Genomic DNA, 20,720 nt, shown 5'->3' with positions numbered 1-20,720 from the left:
AGTGCTTTGGGAAGAGGGAGTCTGGGTTACTTATCTTTGTGAATTCCATACAACTACCTTCTGCTATCTATTTCTCTACTAGCAAAACAATGAAGAAAACAATTTATTAATAATAGAACTAAGTTTTTCCAAACTAAGTTGAAAATACAGAATAAAATATTAAAAGTATATAAGTGAAATACTAAATTTATTCAAAGAGAAATAAAATTTCCTGGCTAAAGCGTCTGTAATATTATTTCTGATATTGTGTCTCTGAAAAACAGCTGAGTCCTTGTCAATACATTTAGACATCAACAACAGATAATGTTTAGGACATAGATTGTGAAGAAAAAGATGAGTCAAATGAGAAAACATACATGACTAAGATAATATGACTGTTTAATGAAAATTTAGAATAACATGATTTTCATCCTGTGAACATAGAAAGAAAAAATAAAGTAATCCATTTTACCCAACATTTTACAAAATCAGACACAACAGATTTGTAAGCAATATTTTTTAATAAAAACAGTAATTTCATTTCCAACAAATAAATTACCATCCTGTTCCTTTTTCCTATATATATGTATCTAATTGGCAAAATTTTCAGTAATCTTGGCAACTAGATTACTGAAATCAGTTAACAATCCAACTCCATGATGCTTCAATTGCTTGGATCAATATACAACTTACATTTGAAATTCATTCTTCATATGATACAAGCTTGATTACTGGTTCCTATAAAAATGCTATGCCCTACTCCTCGTAACTACCATCACACAAGGGTCAGCAATGATACTTTTAAATATCCACACCCACACACTTATGTCATCAACCACACCCATTCCTGATCCTCTCACGCATGACTACCAGTGGGCAAGCAGCTCTCCTAGTTGTCTTGTTCTTCATAGTGCGCATAGCCACTGGCATAGGTCCTTCCTAAATTCAAGTTAGTAAACAAATCTGATGACTCAACATCTGAATCCTTTCTGCCTTCTTCCTCTTCCTCTTCATCATCCTCTGCCTCATACTCATCCTCCTCCTCATCGTGGTACCCAGCATCACCATACTTGTCAGATGAAAGGTTCTTCCAATAAGCATCATAGCCAGAAGCTCCATCTCCCTCCTCAACTCCAGTCTGCCGGCCAAATTTCAGGGACCGTGCTATAAAAGACAGACATGTACGTGGTATTTTGTTAGTTCCAATTCTCTACATCTTCATTTTTCTCTACAATATGTAAAATACCATGAACTTCACTGGCTGCTTTACCCCCAAATGAAAAAACATAGCATATTTTACTCATTTTCTCATGTAATAAGTCTATATACGTACCATGCCAAGTAATAATGTTTACAATGTAATTTCACTAAATTTATGAAAACTTAGAAAACAAAATTAAACCAAGCAAACACTCCAAAGAGACTAAAGCAGGTTAAAAAGTAAAATACCTTTCGTTTGGTCAATGACAAGTTTACTTACAAATCACATAAATCACAGAACAGAGTTGATTTCCTCTATCACTATATTTCCCTTAAAACAGTTATCTTATAATGCAGATGAGCTGACAAAGACTTTCATTTCTTTTACTTTAGTAGTTACACAAAGTTTAGTGCAGAAGATCAGGAAAGTCATCAGTCTTCTAGTTGCAAAATCACTGCATCATACAACTACATCTTTTATTAAACAAAGTACTGTCAGAGTCATACAGAATTAAGCTTCCAATCTGTTTGGCAAAGAGTCAAATTTCTCTTTCACAAAACTGTGAGCATGTTCCCAATAGTCTTACTCTTTCATAAAAAGTTACATAAGACAATTTTCTATAGCAGTAATATATTACATAACAGTAATATATGTGTACATATTACATAATAAACATAGCTGTTCAAGAAACAATAGCCTCAGAATGAATCTGACTTCCAAGTACTAAAGATTACTACCACTTGAATATTAAGAACTTATAACCACTCAATTATTTAAAAAGAAGGCCTCAGCAAACACAAACTAAAGAAAAAAAATCACTCTTTTTTTAATCTTAAATTTCAGTATTCACTATCATTAACTGAAGCAATACCACATATCAAAATGAATACTGGTGTATTTCATAAGTTAAATTCAAAAATTTTACCCACATATTTTCCTAGGCTTTAAAATTCAACTTGCTTAAGAGATTACATTCATCTTTTCAAATAGGAAGAAAAGGTAATAAGAATATATATAGAGAGAGAAAGATATGCTTTGTGTTAGCTTTTAAACAAACATTCCATTGGTATCTTAAGAGCCTTACTTGACATGCTAAGATCCTTAGTCTCCTGAGTTTCATGTCCACATTTAGGACAAGGAGGCTGTTTTCCTTTTTCTTGCTTAAACACCTTGCTCCTTGTATGATCATCACAGAAACAAGCCTATACAAGAGGTGAAAAATAAATAAATACAAATTTAAAAGTATACTAAAAAATAATATTCAATATTTCAAAGAAATTTAAAGATAAAGAGTTTTATCGATGCTGAAAGAGTAAGAATTGGGGGGGGGGGGCAGTCAGAAAATGATTTTTACCAGGACTTTTTGTGGTTTTGTTTTGTTTTTTTGAGACAGAGTCTCACTTTGTCACCCTTGGTAAAGCACTAAGGCATCACAGCTCACAGCAACCTCAAACTCTTGGGCTTAAACTATTCTCTTGCCTCAGCCACCCAAGGACACAGGACTACAGGCACCTGGCACAATGCCTGGTGAATTTTAGAGACGGGGTCTCACTTGGGCTGAAAATGGTCTCAAACTACTGAGCTCAGGCAATCCACCTGCCTCAGACTCCCAGGGTGCTAGGATTATAGGCGTGAGCCACCACATCCAGCTTACCAGGACTCTTCTGAACACAAGAAGACTAGCTATACACCGGGTACATTTAGTCATTCATAAATATTTGAGTATTTACAAGGTCCCTGATGAAACAGTGGTGAATAGCCTATTTACCCACACAGAGGTCTACTCAGGGATAGAAACAGTGAAGAGGAAATTACAAGCTACTAAGCCTGGAAAGAGAAGCACAGAGGAGGGGCACTAAATCAGACGTGGGATTCAGTGAAGGCTTCTTGGTGGACATAAAGTCTCATCTGAGATCTGAAGGAGAATGAAGATGTAGCACGGTAAGCAAAGATGACGAATGTTTTAGGAAAAAGAAATAGCTCAGACAATGCCTGAAAGTGTAAGCTTGAACACCTCTAACAAAATTAAATCCATTTCATAAAACTGGTGAAGAGTTGGGAGAGAAATAAAAAGGGTTAGGAATACAAGAATAAGAACCAGAGAAATGGTTATGAGAGAAAAGTGAATTGGCTGCATCTGTTTAGTGATCTTTGACAAAGAGAAGGAAGGACTAAGGACACAGAATATTATGGAAATCTTCACTTTAACCAAACCCCTCTAAGCAGGTACATTTTGACATTTACTAATGTACTTCCTTTCCTTTGGTCAGAATGGTACCCAGAAATATAAAGTGTAAAAAACACTGAGTCAGGATTCCAGAGACAAGTGTACTATGGGCAACTCTACCACAAGCCAACTGGATGACCATTGGATAGGCATTTAAACCTTCTCAACTTCAGTTCCACAATCTCAAAAATAAAGAATTAAACTAGATAATTTTAAAGTCACTTATTAATTACAGTTATAAATAATGTAAGGACTGGTGGAGTACAAGCACTAAAAATGGAATCTATAAAGAAAACAATAAGTGTACCTTACAACGGAGACACGAATGCTGACCAAGCCGATTGCATGAAACACCTGTGGGAAAGAGATTCCTCTTCAAATCCTGTCAATTATTCAGTTTTTAGATTTTTTTCCTTTGTCTTTCATTGAATCACTAAAAGCCTATGATGGAATTGTGGCCTTATCACTCATAGTTATCTCTCTTTTGGGCTCAAATGCTTTAAAATACACAAGGATCCCATGCCCCCAATAACATAATTCAATTTTTATATTATACATTCTGTGAAAACCTAAGAAAGGCTGAAAAATGTTATGTACTTTGAACATTCTTTTAATCATTAGGAATTTCATACATATTGCAAGAATTACTTATACACAGTATATATGGTATATATGATATGTTTTGGTGTATCTCAGACAGATAATTAACTTTACAGTTGAGTATAGGAATTGGCATTTCATACCAGAAAAAGACCCAGATTCAAGAAAAGACTACTGGGGAATTTCAATCTTTTCTCTATGATGCTAACTCTGTAAGGGCTTTCTCAGTGCCAGGTACGACATACTACTGCTTTATATGGATTCTCATTTCAATTAACCTTTTGAGGAAGAAATTATCCATAAAGACGACCCTATTAACTCAGTCAATAACACTGGTTCCCAAATGGAAAATACATAAGAATTGTGTGTTCAGCTTAAATATAGAAACCCGGCGCCCACCATAGACTTAGACACAAAAACACAGAATGCATTTTTTTTAAAACCTCCACAGTTATTTCTGATGCACACTCCAGTCTAAGCATCACTGGAACTAGCTAGCAGGAACACACTTGGGATGGTATCACTTACTTAAGGGCATTTGGAAATGGAAAGGGAAGAAGCATGTTTGGCTATCACAATAAGGTGGAGATAAGAATGACATCTGGTACTCTTAGCCAGAAAAGGTGTTAAGTTCTACAATTCTGGGTCAAGCTTACAAAATGAATAACTGACCCCACCAATATGCCATTGGCATTCCTGCTGATAAATTCAGGACTACATGTTCTGAGATGTTTTTCTACAAACAGAAAGTAGAGATTGAGTTCATAAATTACAATTCCTAACAGGTTGCATAAAAACTTTGATTCCTTTTTTATTAAATGTAACACTTATACTATTCAGATTCTTGGGCATACAGAACATTTAATATAAAAAAAGACTTACATTTAAATGTTTCTGCCTCTAAAACCTGGCAGCTGGCTTGATGCTCAAATTGATCATCTTCGCAGAGAAAGTTATGGCAAAAAGAGCAACTGAATATTCTGCCTCCTAGTAAATTAACAAAAAGGCCACAGACATAAATACGATACACTTTAATTTACAAAACTCATGTCTATAAAACTTCTCAGAGTACATGGAGTTACTTCCAAGGGTTCTGATAAAAGCTAAAGGGAAAACTCAAGTACTTGAAATTAAACCATGAGAAAGTGGGCTCACACAATGCTCTGGCTATTCATATAATACAGCGCTCAAAAAGAAGACTACTTGCTTACCCATAGCTCCCCTCCCTACCTACTTAGACAGATACCAGTACTATTGCTGCTGTTGTAAATTGCTTTTCCAACTAAATTGCTAATTCAAATAGTACCAGTAGTTAAGATTGACAGTACCCCACCCCCCAAAAAATCTGAAAAATAGTATTCCAAATGTTCACAAGTCAGCCTTCACTCACAATTCATTACTTGTATTGAATGACTCACCGTGGTCCCATACACCTCGTTCACATTCAACACATTCAGCATCAGTAAGAGGGCAGACACAGGCGTGTGTACTGAGACATTTCCTACCATGGCAAACCCAAGCTTCACAGAAGTCACATATGGCACCCTGGAAGCAAAGAACAAGAAAACACAATCATTGTACCTGACCAGCCACAAGCACTGTTCAATCACGGCAACCATCAAAATTATATACATTTCGCAATTTAACAACCCTCAAAGATAGCAGGCAACTTCACCAAAGAAAAGATTTTACTACTTTAAACCAAAATTAAAAAGGGTTCTCTGAAAAACAACTTTATCCACAGCCATCCACAATATACAAAACTTAGCTATAAATCAAAAGAAAAAGAAGTAAAGGAGAACTATACCCTAATTACCCTAATATTATTAAATTAAGTGGAACTGGAAGTGTTGCCTTCAAAATGAATTTTTAAAAATGAAGTTTGGAGCCCATAGTTCAACCTTTCTTGCCTCAGCAGTCTTGTAAATAAATTTTTAAATACTACCACTTTCAACTTAAGAAAATTCCTTCTTATCTATGTAATTTGTAAAATAATCACACAGGTTCTTTTTTCATACTGTAAGTTATGCCTTAAATCATTATTACATTTCTTCATGTAAAAAAAGTGAATGTATGGAACTAAACTACAAGGTAAGACTTTTCAATCCTATATCAAGGTAAGACAATTAGAATGCATATTACAATAACACACTGACATCTACAGAATATTAAGAGCTAGAAAGACTCTTAAGGAAGTAGGACTAAATGATATTTCCTCTATAAATAAGAAACGTGGGGAACAAGACTAAATCAAAGTCCCAGAGCTGGATTACAGCTGAGCTGAGATTTAAATACAGGTTTTTGGAAACTCAATTGAGCATTCTACTATTCAAGGCTATGTAACAAAAGTAGTAAACAGAAAACAGAAAAATATTTTTTAACTTTTAAACATGGACTGACCAGTATAGCTAGGAAATCCTCAAATTATCTCTTGGGTCAGCCAGGGTCTGAGAAATGGCCCTCTCAAACTAGACAATCTAAGAGTGTTTAAAAGAGAATAATTAGAAAGGACAGGGAAGGGCTTAGAACAAACAGGAGAGGACTACCTGACCACATGGAAAGGAACTGTGGTCCTTAGAAAAGAGCATAACCAAAACGGGATAACCTGGAAGGGAATGAGACAGGAGGATAAACAAACACCCAGATCACATTCTCCTCCCACGCTCAGGAGGAATCAGTTGCCAAATAGAAGACAGCCAGAAAATCACTTTCCTAGAATTTATAGCTAAAGATTCTATTTAAATATTTTCTTTAAAGAACAAGAAATCATTCACATTCATATTGCACAGTAAATCTAAATTAAAAAAAGGAATTTGATACATTTAGTTAAATAAGTGACTAAGGAAAGATAAAAGGGTTTTTGAATAAAGATTAACACTGTCAATACTATATTTAAAATAAAGAAAAAGGAATTCAAAACATGGTAACTTTGGCTCCTTGCTTCAATAAAATGTGTACACATAAAATGTATCATATAAAGGTCTGCCTCACGTTAGAAGATATGTTCTTGGAAATTTACCATAAAAAAAAATACTCCACTTGACCTCAAAATAGTACTACTTTCATAAAATCATGCAACAGAATATAAAGTGGTTCATTCATATTTAAAAGAAAAACATATTTTAGTAAATAAACAAAATGCACCGCACAATCCAATTCTTTTCATTATTTAAAATGCTGAATTTCTTTAAAAAATCCTACATGTAAGAAGAAATTACATTTTTTTTTCTTGAGATAGTCTCACTCTGTTGGCCTCACAGCTACCTCAAACTCTTGGGTTTGAGCAATCCTCTTGCCTCAGCTTCCCCAGTAGCTGGGACCACAGGCATGCACCAGAAAGCCCTGACTAGTTTTTCTATTTTTGCTGAGGCTGGTCCCAAATTCCTGAGTTCAAGCAATCCACTTGTCTCAGCCTCCCAGAGTGCTAGGATTATAGACATGAGCTACATCGCCTGGCGTACAGAAATGACATTTTAAAAATATATATTTTTTTGAAATGTAAAGCTTCTTAAAAAAAAAAAAAATCCTTTTAATCCTAGGTTCTTTTGGAACTAAGTCATTTATTTAACCAAAGCATAAACATTGGTTCACCAGTACAGTAAATAACGATTTGTGACATCTGGGTAAGACACTTTAGAAAGGTCCCACTGAGAAATGATTATTTGTTTGGGTCAATATGAAATAAGTTTCCATTTCTTATATATTTCCCAGTAAGAAAGAAACAGCCAGAAATGAATGAGTCCTAAGGCAAACCCCATAAGAAGCATGCCGCAGATAATCCAGTTAACTGCAGATGGACTGAAGTAAGGAATAAAACACTGCATTTTAGAAAACAGTAACCACTGATCAAAATGACTTTTTCTTATCCTTAGACACATGAGTCCAAGAGATAATTACAAGAAGCTTACCACCATTGCAAGGCCAGTACTATATACACCAGCATGCTTTATGACACAGTCTGAAGATTTCATCATGCACTTTGTTTTCCCTAATAAAGAAAAAAATGGGCACTGTTAGTCTTGCAAAGTAGTACAATAACATAAATTCTATATTCTCTATAATTACTACAAAAGTGATTTTCTGAACATTTTCTATTTGCATCATCAGACTCCCCCTGAGAATGGGAGAAAAACAAGTATTCACTAACTCCCTATTTTATCCAGCTCAACAAAGTTTCTGTGGAAATAATTCAAAAACAAATGTAATGAAGTCAATGTAGTTTATTGCTTACATAACTAAAAAAAGAAAACAGATGTAATTTAGATCTCATTACCTGAGTCAGATCTTTTGAGATTAGAAATTTATTAATAAATCTATAAAAATGAATTATATAATTTACATGCTAATTCATGTTTATACTAAAATCAGAAATTTTAATCTATGCTTTATAATCTAATCATTTTAATAGTTTAAAATCTTATGAATTTTCAGGTAAATCAAAATAGATCCTAAAAAGAAATGCTTTAAAATGAATTTCACATTTTATAATTCACAATAAAAAATGGTCTGGTTAAAAGTTATCACTTCTTTCCATAGACTACCCCAAACTAAACCACACTAAATAATGATTACCAAATTTATCTGGTTCTAATTTTATCCATACATAAAAATTTATAAACATAGCACCCAAGTAAACACTTTTGCAACAGAATTTTGAAATAGTGCCCAAGTAGGTACAAAATCAAGAATATAGTGATATAATTAAAAATCACAACATAGCTACTTAAGCTCTGATCTAGCAGCAAAATTAAATTATCAACCCAAAACAGTGCCAGGAAATTTGCTTATCAAATACTATATCAGAATTAATGATGACACTTTAATCATTCAAGACCCTATAAAGTGGAACACAAAAGAAATAGAAGATGCTAAATTTTCCATTGCCTTAATTTCATAAGGAACAAAGTTAGAGAATAGAAAATGGGAAGAAAGAGAAACTGGAAATGAGAGGTAGCAACTACCTATTAATGTTAAGAATAAGAATCAATAGGTGAGAAATGCACCCATGTACAGCATTACAAAATTCAAGCCGAGTGACACCGAAAGCATGGGAAGGTCCTAGCAATATCCTCTGTCTTAATCTTCCACAAAATCTATTTGCTCACTCTATGTTCGTTTACTTTTGTAAAATAAGGATATAAAAACTGGCAGATAAGCATCCCATGTAGGCCAGTTTTCTCTTTTTCATCACCGGTAAAACTTAAAAAGATGTCTTTGAAAGCTATAAATGTGCTAAAAATATTCAGGGAGGGAGCCCTACTAATTTTCTGCAATACTCCCATACACACACACACACATTTAAATGAGCATACCCACAACTGTTTCACCTGAACTATTATCCCATAAATAAAAGGGATATTTGTTCAAATGTAAGTTTTTTGGGAGAGAAGGGAATTAATCTGGAGTGAATAGAGTTAATCAAGTTTGTTTACTGCAGATCTTTAAAACTTTTAACATATAAATAAGCAACAGAAATTTCCCAGATGAAAATGAGAAAATGAAGCACACTGTATTTCTCAAATATATATTTTTTTTTCAAAAGACACCTATCAATATCTCAGTCTGTGGAAAGCTTTGGGAAACACCAATCTTGTTACAATTTAGTTTTATTTCACATAATCATTTCAGACTAAAATCTGAATTTTAGATTCAGATCTATACTCGAGAAATGGTTACCTAATTAGGAATTCTATTTCAGTAACTTGGGAATACATGTGAGGAAACTCAAGAATCATATGGTAAGCATCAAACACAAAAACTACCGATCACAAAATTAGCATCGGGTAAATGTGGAATAAAATTATTCTCAACGTTCTAACAGACTGCAAATATATCAGTCAAAATTTATACAATTAAGAGTCTCATGCTCTGACTCAAAAATCAGCACATTGTACCCCACATATGCATGAATGTATTCATGATCTATGTGTATTTGACTTAATAAAATAAAAAAATAAAAAAACTTATACAATTAAAATTTAGAAAAGTAAACAAGTTGACATCAATAAGACTAAGGTGGTATAATTAAAAATTCAGGATTATCAAATTTTATCAATCTGAAATCTGATCTTTTAATGTTTCAAACAACTTATTGGCAACCTACATCTAAACTGTACCTTAATTATTTCCCAGGATTGCATCAATAAGGCAAAACCAACACCTGGTGGTTTTTTGGTAGGCCAAATAACAGTTTATGGTGTTTTATTAATGTTAAGGCATAAAAGTATAAGCAATTACAATCACTGTAAGCAATAACAATGAATCTACAAGTTCAAATTAAGGTCCAAACAATTGTTTAATAAAAGGAAAGGCATATGTCCTTAGTTATGATATACTTACCACACTGTGCACAAATTGGTAACTTCTGTACAGAATTACAAAAATAGCAAAATGCTCTATTCTTCTGCCGCCTTGTCATGTAAAATAAAATTTTAAAAATATAGTCAATATCAGAAGAAAAGTCAAAGGGACTATTTTATTACATGTAGATAGAGGAATAAAATTTACCTTTGACACTTGTCACATTCCTGTAATATGTAAAAATATTACATTAATTTTTTTGTTGGCTTAACTATAAATTTACTTGCATCATAAATAAAATTCTGTTTTTCCTGTTAAAATTAAAGACACTACACCAAACCCTCCCACCCCACGGATGTATAGAAGCATCTACACATACTTCAATAACAAAGGTATACTATTACTCTAAAGCAGTGATTTTCAGCTGGTGCGCAGTGAGAGGATCTCAGGTATGCTGCAAAAATGGTTAATGATCATTAATTAAATTATTTTTGAAATAAGTTCAAAACAGACTAAGCATATTCTTTTTTTACTCTTTTTTTGGATCAACGTGATTTAAATGTGCCGTGCAAGTTTAACCATAGGTTCAAGTGTGCCGAGAAATAGAAAAGATTGAAAAACACTGCTAGGGAAGAAGAAGTGGCATTATCGCAGTGGTAGTTTATTTTTTGTTTATTTTGTAATCAAATACAACATAACAGACACAAGAAACAGCAGAGAACAGTAATAACCTCACAGAAAATCTAGATCCCAAAACCCAACTTTAAAAGTCCTCCATAATCTAGTCCCTTAACTACTTTCCAAACCTTTTCTGTCTTGTTCTCTTCAGGTTCAAGTCACTAATGATCAGCCATTCCCCAAATGTACTCTCTTCTCCCTTCCTTTACTTGTTGTACATCTACCCTGAAAAGTCCCTCCTGGTGAATTCTGTCTGTTAGCTACTGTGGTGGTAATCTCATCTTCTCTGGGAACTGCATTCTTTTCTATACACACCCAACTTTACCACATCTGAGTCCTAATAAATGCATTGTGCCTATATTGAAGTACTTAATCTGGCTATCACTATATAGATAGACAAAACAGACAGATGGATGTATGACAGTCATTTATTGTTCTGTATGCCCAGCATCTCCCTCCTATGGAAAGAACTTTTGACACACAGAAGGGAGTCCCCACTGTCACATCTGTACTCACTACCCTCCACTTCCCAATAAATGTCCGTTTTGGAATAAGGACTAGCTCAAGCCAAACTATCAGAATTTTTTCCTTCCCTGAGAACAATATGTGATATGAGACATATCAGCTACCAGTAACTATGAAAGCAAACAAATGGAGTTAAGACTATCTGAGAAAATGGAATAAGCACAAAGAAACAAAAGCAAAAGATGAAATGTTTTCTCAGGTTCCAGTTGTCCCTGAGTCCCAGCTATATCATGCCCTTCCCAGTACGTGAGTTATTCCATTATCTACTCAATAAACTATTTTCCCCTAAGATTATTTAAGTTAGCTCTTTGTCATTTATAAACAAATATGTCCTAAGTAACATATAACACATCTGAACTATAAGTCTGTAGAAAAAGGATCATGTCATTCACCCATGCACCCATGCATCACAGGCCTAAAATACTACCCAGCACAGAGCAGATAACACAATAAACATTGCTAAATTAAGCTACACTAGGTGGTGCCTGTGGCTCAGTGGGTAGGGTGCTGGCCCCATATACCGAAGGTGGTGGATTCAGACCTGGCCCCGGCTAAACTGCAACAAAAAAATAGCCAGGCACTGTGGCAGGTGCCTGTAGTCCCAGCTACTTGGGAGGCTGAGGCAAGAGAATCACCTAAGCCCAGGAGTTGGAGGTTGCTGTGAGCTGCGTGATGCCACGGTACTCTTTAAGGGCAATAGAGTGAGACTTTCTCTACAAAAAAAATTAAGCTACACTAAGCATGTGAAACAAAAGAAGAGGGAAAAAAGAGGAATAGTGGGAAGAGAAAAAGCAGAGTAGAGTGAAAACCGAATAACTCAAGAGAAACATGGTCAAAGAAAGTAAAGAGGTAATGATTACCTAATAATTATTTGTTTTTTCCACAACTTTCACCATTCAAAGCAGCCCAGAAATTATCAGGACTAACCCATTCAACCCAGGCAGATAAGGTAATCAAATAAGTTAACAATTACTAAAAAAAGAGATGAAAACCCAACTAAAAGGACAACTAGAGAAACTGGAAAATATGACAGTTTCTATTATTTATTCTTGTTCAGTAACTATCACCAACAGTACGTAAGGTAATATGCTAGGTCTTATAAGCAATATATATATCAAATGATTGCTACTCAGTGTTAAGTGAAAACAATGGACCTATTTCTAACGTGGATTTCAAATTCAGTAATAAAATATATGCAAGAACACTCTATTCAGGAGTATTTCAGACAAAATACTAATAGTTTTTAAACTATCAACTGATATTGACCAAAAAAAAAAAAAAAAGAGCAGTTACCATTGAAGCATTACATGGGTGTTTAGCTAAATCTATAGTATTTCTTGATGCTCTTAGTTGCTTTTCACGTTCCCGGCGGTTCTCAGCCTTCTTCCTCGCACCAGTCTTTTTTTTAGGCATTTTCCTTTATCTCCTCACAAAAGAACAGAGAAGATATAATTGCTAATTGCGCTAACCATTTTAATAGGCCAAGAAATAGCATAATAAAGTGTTTTTATTCTCATTAAATTTTAAACTCGACATCATCATTCTGATGGTTATGCATGTTTTAAGCTTTTATAAAACATTAAGCACACTATATTCCAAATAAAGTAGGTATTCTTAAAATTAGGCACTTATATGCACTACCAAGCAATTCCAAAAGAAACTAAACATTAAGAAGTTTATCCTAAAAGCCAAAGCAGTTTTCTTTTCTAAGAAAAGGTTTCTTTGGTGTTAAGTATTCTGCACCTCCTCAAAAACTCCATTAGGTATTTTACCATTAAGAAACTAGTAAGTGCATTATTTATACAGTTTAAATCACATTTTGAGCTATATATTCCGACAACCTGATGCTGCCAGATTGAAGAATGACAAGTCTAATTTTTTCTATGTAATATGTAAATAAAATATGTAACAGAAAATGACACCGTTAATTACAAAGGCAAACCATTTTGTCTTAAGATACTAAACATTAGTTGCTTTGACTCTGAAAGCATGCAGTTAGCAAAAAATTTTAATAGGGCAGAGTTCAAGTTTATGTTTAAGAGTATATATGTTTACCACGTATACCAAAGTAAGGACTTTAAAACTACCACATTTAAAAAACTGAAGTTTTCTGAATCGAATGGATCAATCAAAAACCAGCTAGCAGGCAGTACCGTGGCAACACAAAAATAGAGACAAATCAGCCAGGAGATTTAGTAAGTGGTTAATTTAACTCCAAGCCACTAAGGCATCCTTCCAATAATTAAACTGACAAACTCTAGGGGGCAGGAGTACTGCTCCATCCAAAGTAACTCAGAAAATAGTCAACGTGTTATCAATAATCACGAGGTAATCATGTGGAAGAACTTTCTGGGTCCCCAGAGGTGTCTTTTCAATCCGCTGATTGTCTCAATTTTCTTTTTCTCCAGTTCTGGAACCACAAAAAGACAGAACCTCCTTTCTCAGCTTTAGATGGCTTCTAGCCCTTTTCCTGGACACTGCACATGTCACTACGTGAGACTGGCACAGGGGCGCAGCGGCTGACAGCCTGGAGTCAGAGGGCCAGCGGGGTGGGGAGACGTCCAGGGGAGACGCGGCGGAGGCGCCACGCGGCTCGGGAGCGACAGGCGTCACCCGCCCGCGGGACACCCTACCTCGGCGCGCTCGGGCCGACCTCGCTCACTTTCGCCGGGGAACCGACTTGCTCGGGCCGAGGGCCAGGGAATGGCGTGAGGCCGGCCCGTGCAGCAGTAACTCCAACCCGTAAACCAGGACTCCGAGGAAATGAGCTACTAAAACCCAAGAAGGCTGACAGAGACGGTTTCGGACACCGGGAGGAGGACCGGATGTCCTCCTACGTCACAGCGTCCTTACGGCACACGTCGACAGGAAAAGCCCACCCATTTCTGTTCGCCCCGCCCCGGCCCCGCCACGCCACGCCCCCTGGTGGGAGGCAGCGCTCCCTTCTCCCGCAGAGGACCAGCAGGCCAAGGAAGTGGGTGCAAGCAAGAAGGTGGAGAATAGCGAAGCAAAAGGAGGGATGGGAGGGAGGCCTCTCTATTTTATTTTTTCAGCCAAAAGAGAAATATAAAAGGAAGAGGAAAATAACGTACAAACTTGGTATTCAATCATTTGATTGAAACAGCAAATTCTTGCCTAATTCTTTTGGAAAGTTTTCTACTGTCTACATATCTCATGTTTCACATTCACATCTTGGTTGCTTCCCAAGCTGTGCCTTCAATGGCCTGATGAAGTTCCCTGTACCCTCCTCTGTTCCTTGTTTTATGGTGTCCTCTGGGTTCCATTCCTCTGTGAACAAATTCTACCAGATCCTCTGCCTCTAGTATTCTCTCTGCCTGATTTTAACAGAAACTTCACTACCCTCTCCTGGAATCAGGGTCTCTTTTTTTTTTTTTAGTCCAGCAACTTAACCTTGACATAGCCAACTTAGTTTCCCAGATAATCTCCTTTGAAACTTTGCCACATTTATGATTAAGAGAGGGGCTTGTTCCTCCGCTTTTTCTGCCCTCCCACTGCAAGAGATAAAAGCCTCTTTATTTGCTACCAAAGAAGAATCTTGGCTTTACTTTTAGATTTTAATAGCCAATTAACCACTCTCAGCTTTTTACTATTCCAAAAAAATCAGTTTAGCAACAGCTACCTTAACTGTCCTTAAGGTTACTATTTCTCTCATATTTCTCAAATGCCTGATAACATTTCACCCACTCGTATAATACCTCTCATTACAATACCACCCATACAATACCCCTCAATACAATACAGTTAATTACTGATGAAAGTTTTAACTACCTTGTGCCAAAGTCTGTCTGTCTTACACCTATCACTAATGAGGAGGTCCTTATTGATAGGCAGCCTTTGATTCATGTTAAAAATCCCAACTTAGTCTACCCCTTGTACCACTCCAGGAGCCATCTGAAGTTGGCTTCTGCAGAAATTCTGAGTCACAAGGGACTATAGAGAGTGTATTAGGCAATGATTTTGGGAACAACAACTGTGGAAGAAATAGTATCAGGATTGAATAGAGGAAAGAGGTGACCTGCCGAGTAGTCTAAGTGAAAACCTCTGCTTAGAATCTGGGATGTCCTTTCAGGGTTGCCTAGACTTAGGGTAAGTGGACTAGTCCTTTATTCATCTGTAACATTCAGTCATTGGACAAGAATTGCCAAAGAAAGGGGGTTTAACTTTGGACTAGACCTAAAGAGGGCCTATAGCTGAACTGCTGTGTTAGCACTTCAAACACCTTGATAAATGTCTTTCATTACTGAAAGGGATGTCAGAATAATGAAATAAGCAGACAAAGACAAAGAACCTGTATCACTCACAGACACAGAATTCCAAAGGGTATATTTCAAGAAGGTGAAATGGAATTCAAGATAAAGGACTACAAAAAATAATTATTTAATATATAGGTAAATCTAAAACATATGTACAAAACATCAAAACTATAATAAACAATTTGGGATATGAAAACTATAAAGAACTGAAATATTACATAAATTGAATGCAATTCAAATCAAATCCTGGCAGATATTTTTTAGTGGAATTTGATTAATTTCTGCTAAAATTCACAAGAATGAATAAAGAATTGTAAAAAGTCCAGACTATTTTAAGCTCAACTGGAAAAATATCCTTATTTATTATAAATCTCCAGTAATTAAAAAAGTGTTGTATAGAGTCAGAGGTCAATAAACAGATAAATATAACTGAATAAGAAGCCGAGTTACAGACCCGTACATTTGGGTATTTGGTAAATGGTAGAGGTTGCACTATCATTAGTGAGAAGAAAGGTATTGTTCAATAAATGAGGCAAAGACTTTTAGATATCTATATGGGGAAAAATAAAATTAGATCCTCATTTAACAGCACTTAAATTCCAGATGGATTAAAGACCTAAATATACAAAGCAAAAATATAAAACTATTATAAGAAACTATAAGAGTATGCCTTATAAGATAGAATTGATTTCTTAAATAAGATACAAAAGCAAATCTTTAAAAATGAATAATAAATTTAAATTAAATTGAAAACTTTAACATGACTATAAATATAATATGAACAAACTAAAAAGGCAAATCAGAATGAGGGGATAAATTTGACACCCATATAACTACTAAAAGATTTGTGTACAGAATAAATAGAGAATGACCAATCAGTGAGCAAACTGCAAACAGCCCAAAAGAATTATAGGTAAAAGATATGAACAGGAGATTTTATAGAAGAAGAATCTAAATACCATTTAAAATATTCAAACCAATGCCACAATGGGACAGATTATGGCATTATGCCTATAATACAAGCCAAAATTTAAAAGCTGGGCACTTCAAAGTATTGATAAAAGGTGTTGAACCAAATTTTAAACAATTTTTGTGGGAGTATAAATTGTTAAGCCTATTTTGAAGAACCATACAGCAATATTGAATAAGGGTAAACATGTGCAAAACGAAAGATTCAGCCATTCCCCTTCTAGGTCTCTACAATAAGAAATTTGTGCACAAGTGTATGATATCATACACTCTTCAAAATCAAATTTTTTTAACAATCTATGTTTTATTGGGGAAAGGAACAAATTATATCTTACCCATATAGCAATTAAAGTTCATGAACTTTTAGTATCAACATGGATAATCCCCATCATGTATGATGAAAGAGAAGTCAAATTGAAATACCAAGCATGTAAAACGGTAAAGCAGAAGACCTCTTGTATGCCTTATTTATGAATATATACATATCTGATAAAAGTACCAAAAGATGCCTAGAAGTGACAGTAACATCAGATGTTGATTATCTCTGGAGAAGGAAAAAGAGATGTATGATGTGGAGCATTCGCTACTTTTTGTTGTCCGAATAATACTAATTAAGGAATATCTATAATACCTCAACATCCACCAGAACAGCTAAGATTAAAAAGACTGACAATACTAATTACCAAGTGTTGGTAAAGATTGGAACAACTGGAACTCTTATCCAGAATTCTTTGAAAATTACTTAGTATCATGTATTAAAGAATATATACATATATATCCCCAAAATGCATTCCAGTATTTACTAAAATACATGTGAAAGAATGATTATAATAGCACTATTTACAACAGCCACTCAATTATCCCTTAACAAGAGAATGAATAAATGAATCATATCATATTCATAAATGGAAATATTATACACAAATGAGAATACACAAACTACAACCTCACATAATAATATGAACGAATCTCACAAAAGTAACATTAAGCAAAAGAATCCCACAACAAAATAAAGTACACTATAATTTTGTTTGTGTAAAGTTCAAAATAGTCAAAACTAATTGAGTTAGGAGTCTGGATAGGAGTTAGCTTTGGGAAAAGGCAGTAACAGGAAAAGATCTCAAACAGGGTTTCTTCAGGACCGAAAATATCCTTTTTGTGATAACTGTGTTCAGCCTGTGACCCCTCATCAATTTGTACATTTATGATTTACGTGATTGAAATATGTACTATGGGGCAGTGCCTGTGGCTCAGTGAGTAGGGCACCGACCCCATGTACCGGAGGTGGTGGCTTCAATCAAACCCAGCCCCAGCCAAAAACTGCAAAAAAAAAGAAAGAAAAATGTACTATTTTGTTACAAGTTTTTGTTTTTTAAAAAAATACAAATTAAAATAGAGGCAGAAATCCAGATGAAAGCCTTAAAAGAAAACTCTTTATAGCAGTTCATTCCAAAGATTTACTTGCTGTGACATAAATAGAAAAATAATAGTTATAGGGCCCATGGGATAAACAGGACAGAGCTGTTGGTTGCCAGAGGTAATCCTTCGTGACTTATTCTTTCCCTTTCATTTTCTTCTTTTGGGAGGAAGGTAAAAAGCCCTATTTATTTCCCTTCCTGAAAAGTATTCTTTTTGTTTACATGACATGTACTTCTCATACCTATTGATTTTAGAAGAAAAAAGATTTTGTTCCTTTCTGGTCCCTAACTCAGGGGCTAAAGTCCAGGTACATGTCCAACTCATTCGCAGCACACAAATGTGCTGGGCCATGTGGAGAGCTCTGGACCACAGGACTCCTCAACCCACTCATTTAAATGCTTCTCGGTTTGGCTTTCAGTAAGGAATTAAAATTTGTTTAATTCTGCAAATAAAAGTTTATTTTCTAATACAGAACATACAAACAAATATTATTCAGCCTTTAAAAAGAAATAAATCTGACTCAGCGCCCATAGCTAGAGCACTGGCCACATGCACCAGGGCTGGTGGGTTTGAACCCAGCCCCAGCCTGCTAAAAACAAAAAAATAGCAAGGCATTGTCATGGGCACCTATAGTCCCAGGTACACAGGAGGTTGAGGTAAGAGAATCGCTTAAGCCCAAAAGTTGGAGGTTGCTGTGAGTTATGATGCCCCGGTACTCTACTGAGGGCAACAAAGAAACACTCAGTCTCTATTAAAAAGAAAGAAAGAAAGAGAGAGAGAGAGAAGGGAAGGGAAGGGAGGGAAATCTGTTAGAGGATAGATCTTATGTTAACTATCTTTAGCAGAATAAAACATTTTTTTTTTTAATTTTCCACCTTGTAAAATTACATTCCAAATCTGGCCACCTATGTTTTCCGCCTTTTGTGCATTCCACTGTCTTTAAGAACCAGAAGGGAAATAACCGTGGTTCACAAAATAACTGCATGATGATTCCACCTCAGTTCTTTTCAAACAGTGGTTCTCAACCTTCCTAATGCTGCAACCCTTTAATACAGTTCGTGTGGGTCGCAAACCACTGGTTGAGAACCACTGTTTTAAAACATCACATTTTTCAGTTAGGCCGATAAATGATCTTTTCATAAGTGGTTTGTGTATGTTGGAACAGCCTTATACTGTTATCTAACAAACAACTTCGTTCTCTCAAGTTATCACACCCTACTATCCACTGGCTCGCTAGATTGTAAGGAATGCCCTAACTACCCCTTTTGATCAATTAGCTTTGGAGAGAGGGACAGGATTTCTTTTTTTTTTTTTTTTTAATTTTCTGAAAATTTTATTAGGCAATTTTTCAAACATATGTCCTTGTAATCTGCCTCTGCAGTTGAAAACATTATCCAGTGATCAGCAAGACACCTACCACATACATTTTATAATGTTCTTCTTCTCCACATGTAGGGCATTTGTTCATAGGGAGGTCACAAGTTTTGTGGGCCCCTCATCACAATTTCCCCCAGATTCCTGTTGGGTGTGTTATAATCAGAGGAGCCATTCTTCAGGCCCCCTGCTCTGAGCACACCCCTAGGATTTCTAAGTATCTAATATTTGTATCACCCTGTATAGTTTACTAAGATTTTCATATTCCTTATTATATTTAATACCAATAAAACTCTATTGTTAAGTAGATATTAATCTCGACTTACAAATGAAAAGATGAAAGTTGCATCTGTCATGACAAATGAGATGTTTTCAAAATTGAATTCATCCTCTTTTCCCCCCAAACTAATGTTTCCTGTGGGTGGTCTGAACTTGGTGAACACAGGGCACTAATTCATCTGGTTAACTCAGAAATATGGGCGTCAACCCAGATATTTTCATCTCTCCGTGACCTCAAAATTATCTGTCAAGTAAATTCCCTCAATAAACTCCAGATCTCTATTTCGGCCAAGCTGTCCAGAGAAACTCTGTAAGAACAGAGCACACAAAATTCTGGATAGAACACAAGCAAACAAACCAAAACCTTTTTTCCAGGGCATGACTAAACTGGCAAATAAGTAATAAACAAATTAAAGACACCAGGATGCATGAGAAAGTAGGAATCCAGATAATAAGCACAGTCTGTACCTGGCATTTGGCTGGGGCTGTCTGGAAATCCCCAGTGACCTAAACTTGGATTATAATGAGTAACCGACATACTGGAGAAAGAGGCTCTGTGGCCACGAAGAGTAGGAAACTGAGCTGGACTTTCTTACATTAAGCTGGGACCTACAACAGACAACACTTCAGTGCAAAAACAAGGTTAAAAAAATCTTGCCATAGAGAGGAAACTAGCAGGGATCATTCTCCCTTGTTGCCATTGTCTTTAGTGGAATAAAAAATGGTAAAGAAGAAAGCACCACAAAGGAAGCACCCGCCACAAGCCCACCGTCAAGCATATTTCTAGTTTGTTTGATTTTCAGGTTTTCACCACAGTGAAACATTCTACAGTGAAACAAGAATAACAAATATGAGGAAGCTGAAAAGGCTCCAAAACATTCATAAAGTTTGATGT

At 35.5% G+C, this 20,720-nt stretch overlaps 1 protein-coding gene and 1 non-coding gene across 4 annotated transcripts; both read right to left on the bottom strand.

Annotated features, from left to right (window-relative positions):
• Positions 1 to 481: 481 nt before the first annotated feature.
• On the bottom strand, positions 482 to 14,333 carry ZNF330 (zinc finger protein 330). 3 transcript variants are annotated; one of them, XM_023513462.1, is made up of 10 exons: positions 14,144 to 14,333; positions 12,804 to 12,936; positions 10,515 to 10,534; positions 10,347 to 10,417; positions 7,916 to 7,995; positions 5,426 to 5,552; positions 4,890 to 4,994; positions 3,715 to 3,761; positions 2,265 to 2,382; positions 482 to 1,143 (listed from the first exon to the last, which is right to left on the bottom strand). In XM_023513462.1, exons 2-10 carry the CDS (start codon positions 12,921 to 12,923, stop codon positions 869 to 871), a joined length of 963 nt encoding a protein of 320 aa, XP_023369230.1. In that variant the 5' UTR covers positions 12,924 to 12,936; positions 14,144 to 14,333; the 3' UTR covers positions 482 to 868. The 3 variants fall into 3 exon arrangements, with proteins under 3 accessions (XP_023369230.1, XP_023369231.1, XP_003790232.1); XM_023513463.1 differs by having other exon boundaries at positions 12,804 to 12,933; XM_003790184.3 differs by lacking the exon at positions 14,144 to 14,333 and having other exon boundaries at positions 12,804 to 14,128.
• Positions 14,334 to 19,619: 5,286 nt separating this feature from the next.
• Positions 19,620 to 19,751, bottom strand: LOC111725485. Its single transcript, XR_002773541.1, has one exon. It is a non-coding gene; the product is annotated as a small nucleolar RNA SNORA11 (small nucleolar RNA).
• Between the last annotated feature and the right edge of the window lie 969 nt (positions 19,752 to 20,720).

The sequence above is a fragment of the Otolemur garnettii genome, unplaced genomic scaffold (genome assembly GCF_000181295.1).
Source record: "Otolemur garnettii isolate 467f Iridium unplaced genomic scaffold, OtoGar3 scaffold00041, whole genome shotgun sequence".
Taxonomy (NCBI): domain Eukaryota; kingdom Metazoa; phylum Chordata; class Mammalia; order Primates; family Galagidae; genus Otolemur; species Otolemur garnettii.
This window is presented reverse-complemented; position numbering and strand designations above follow the sequence as displayed.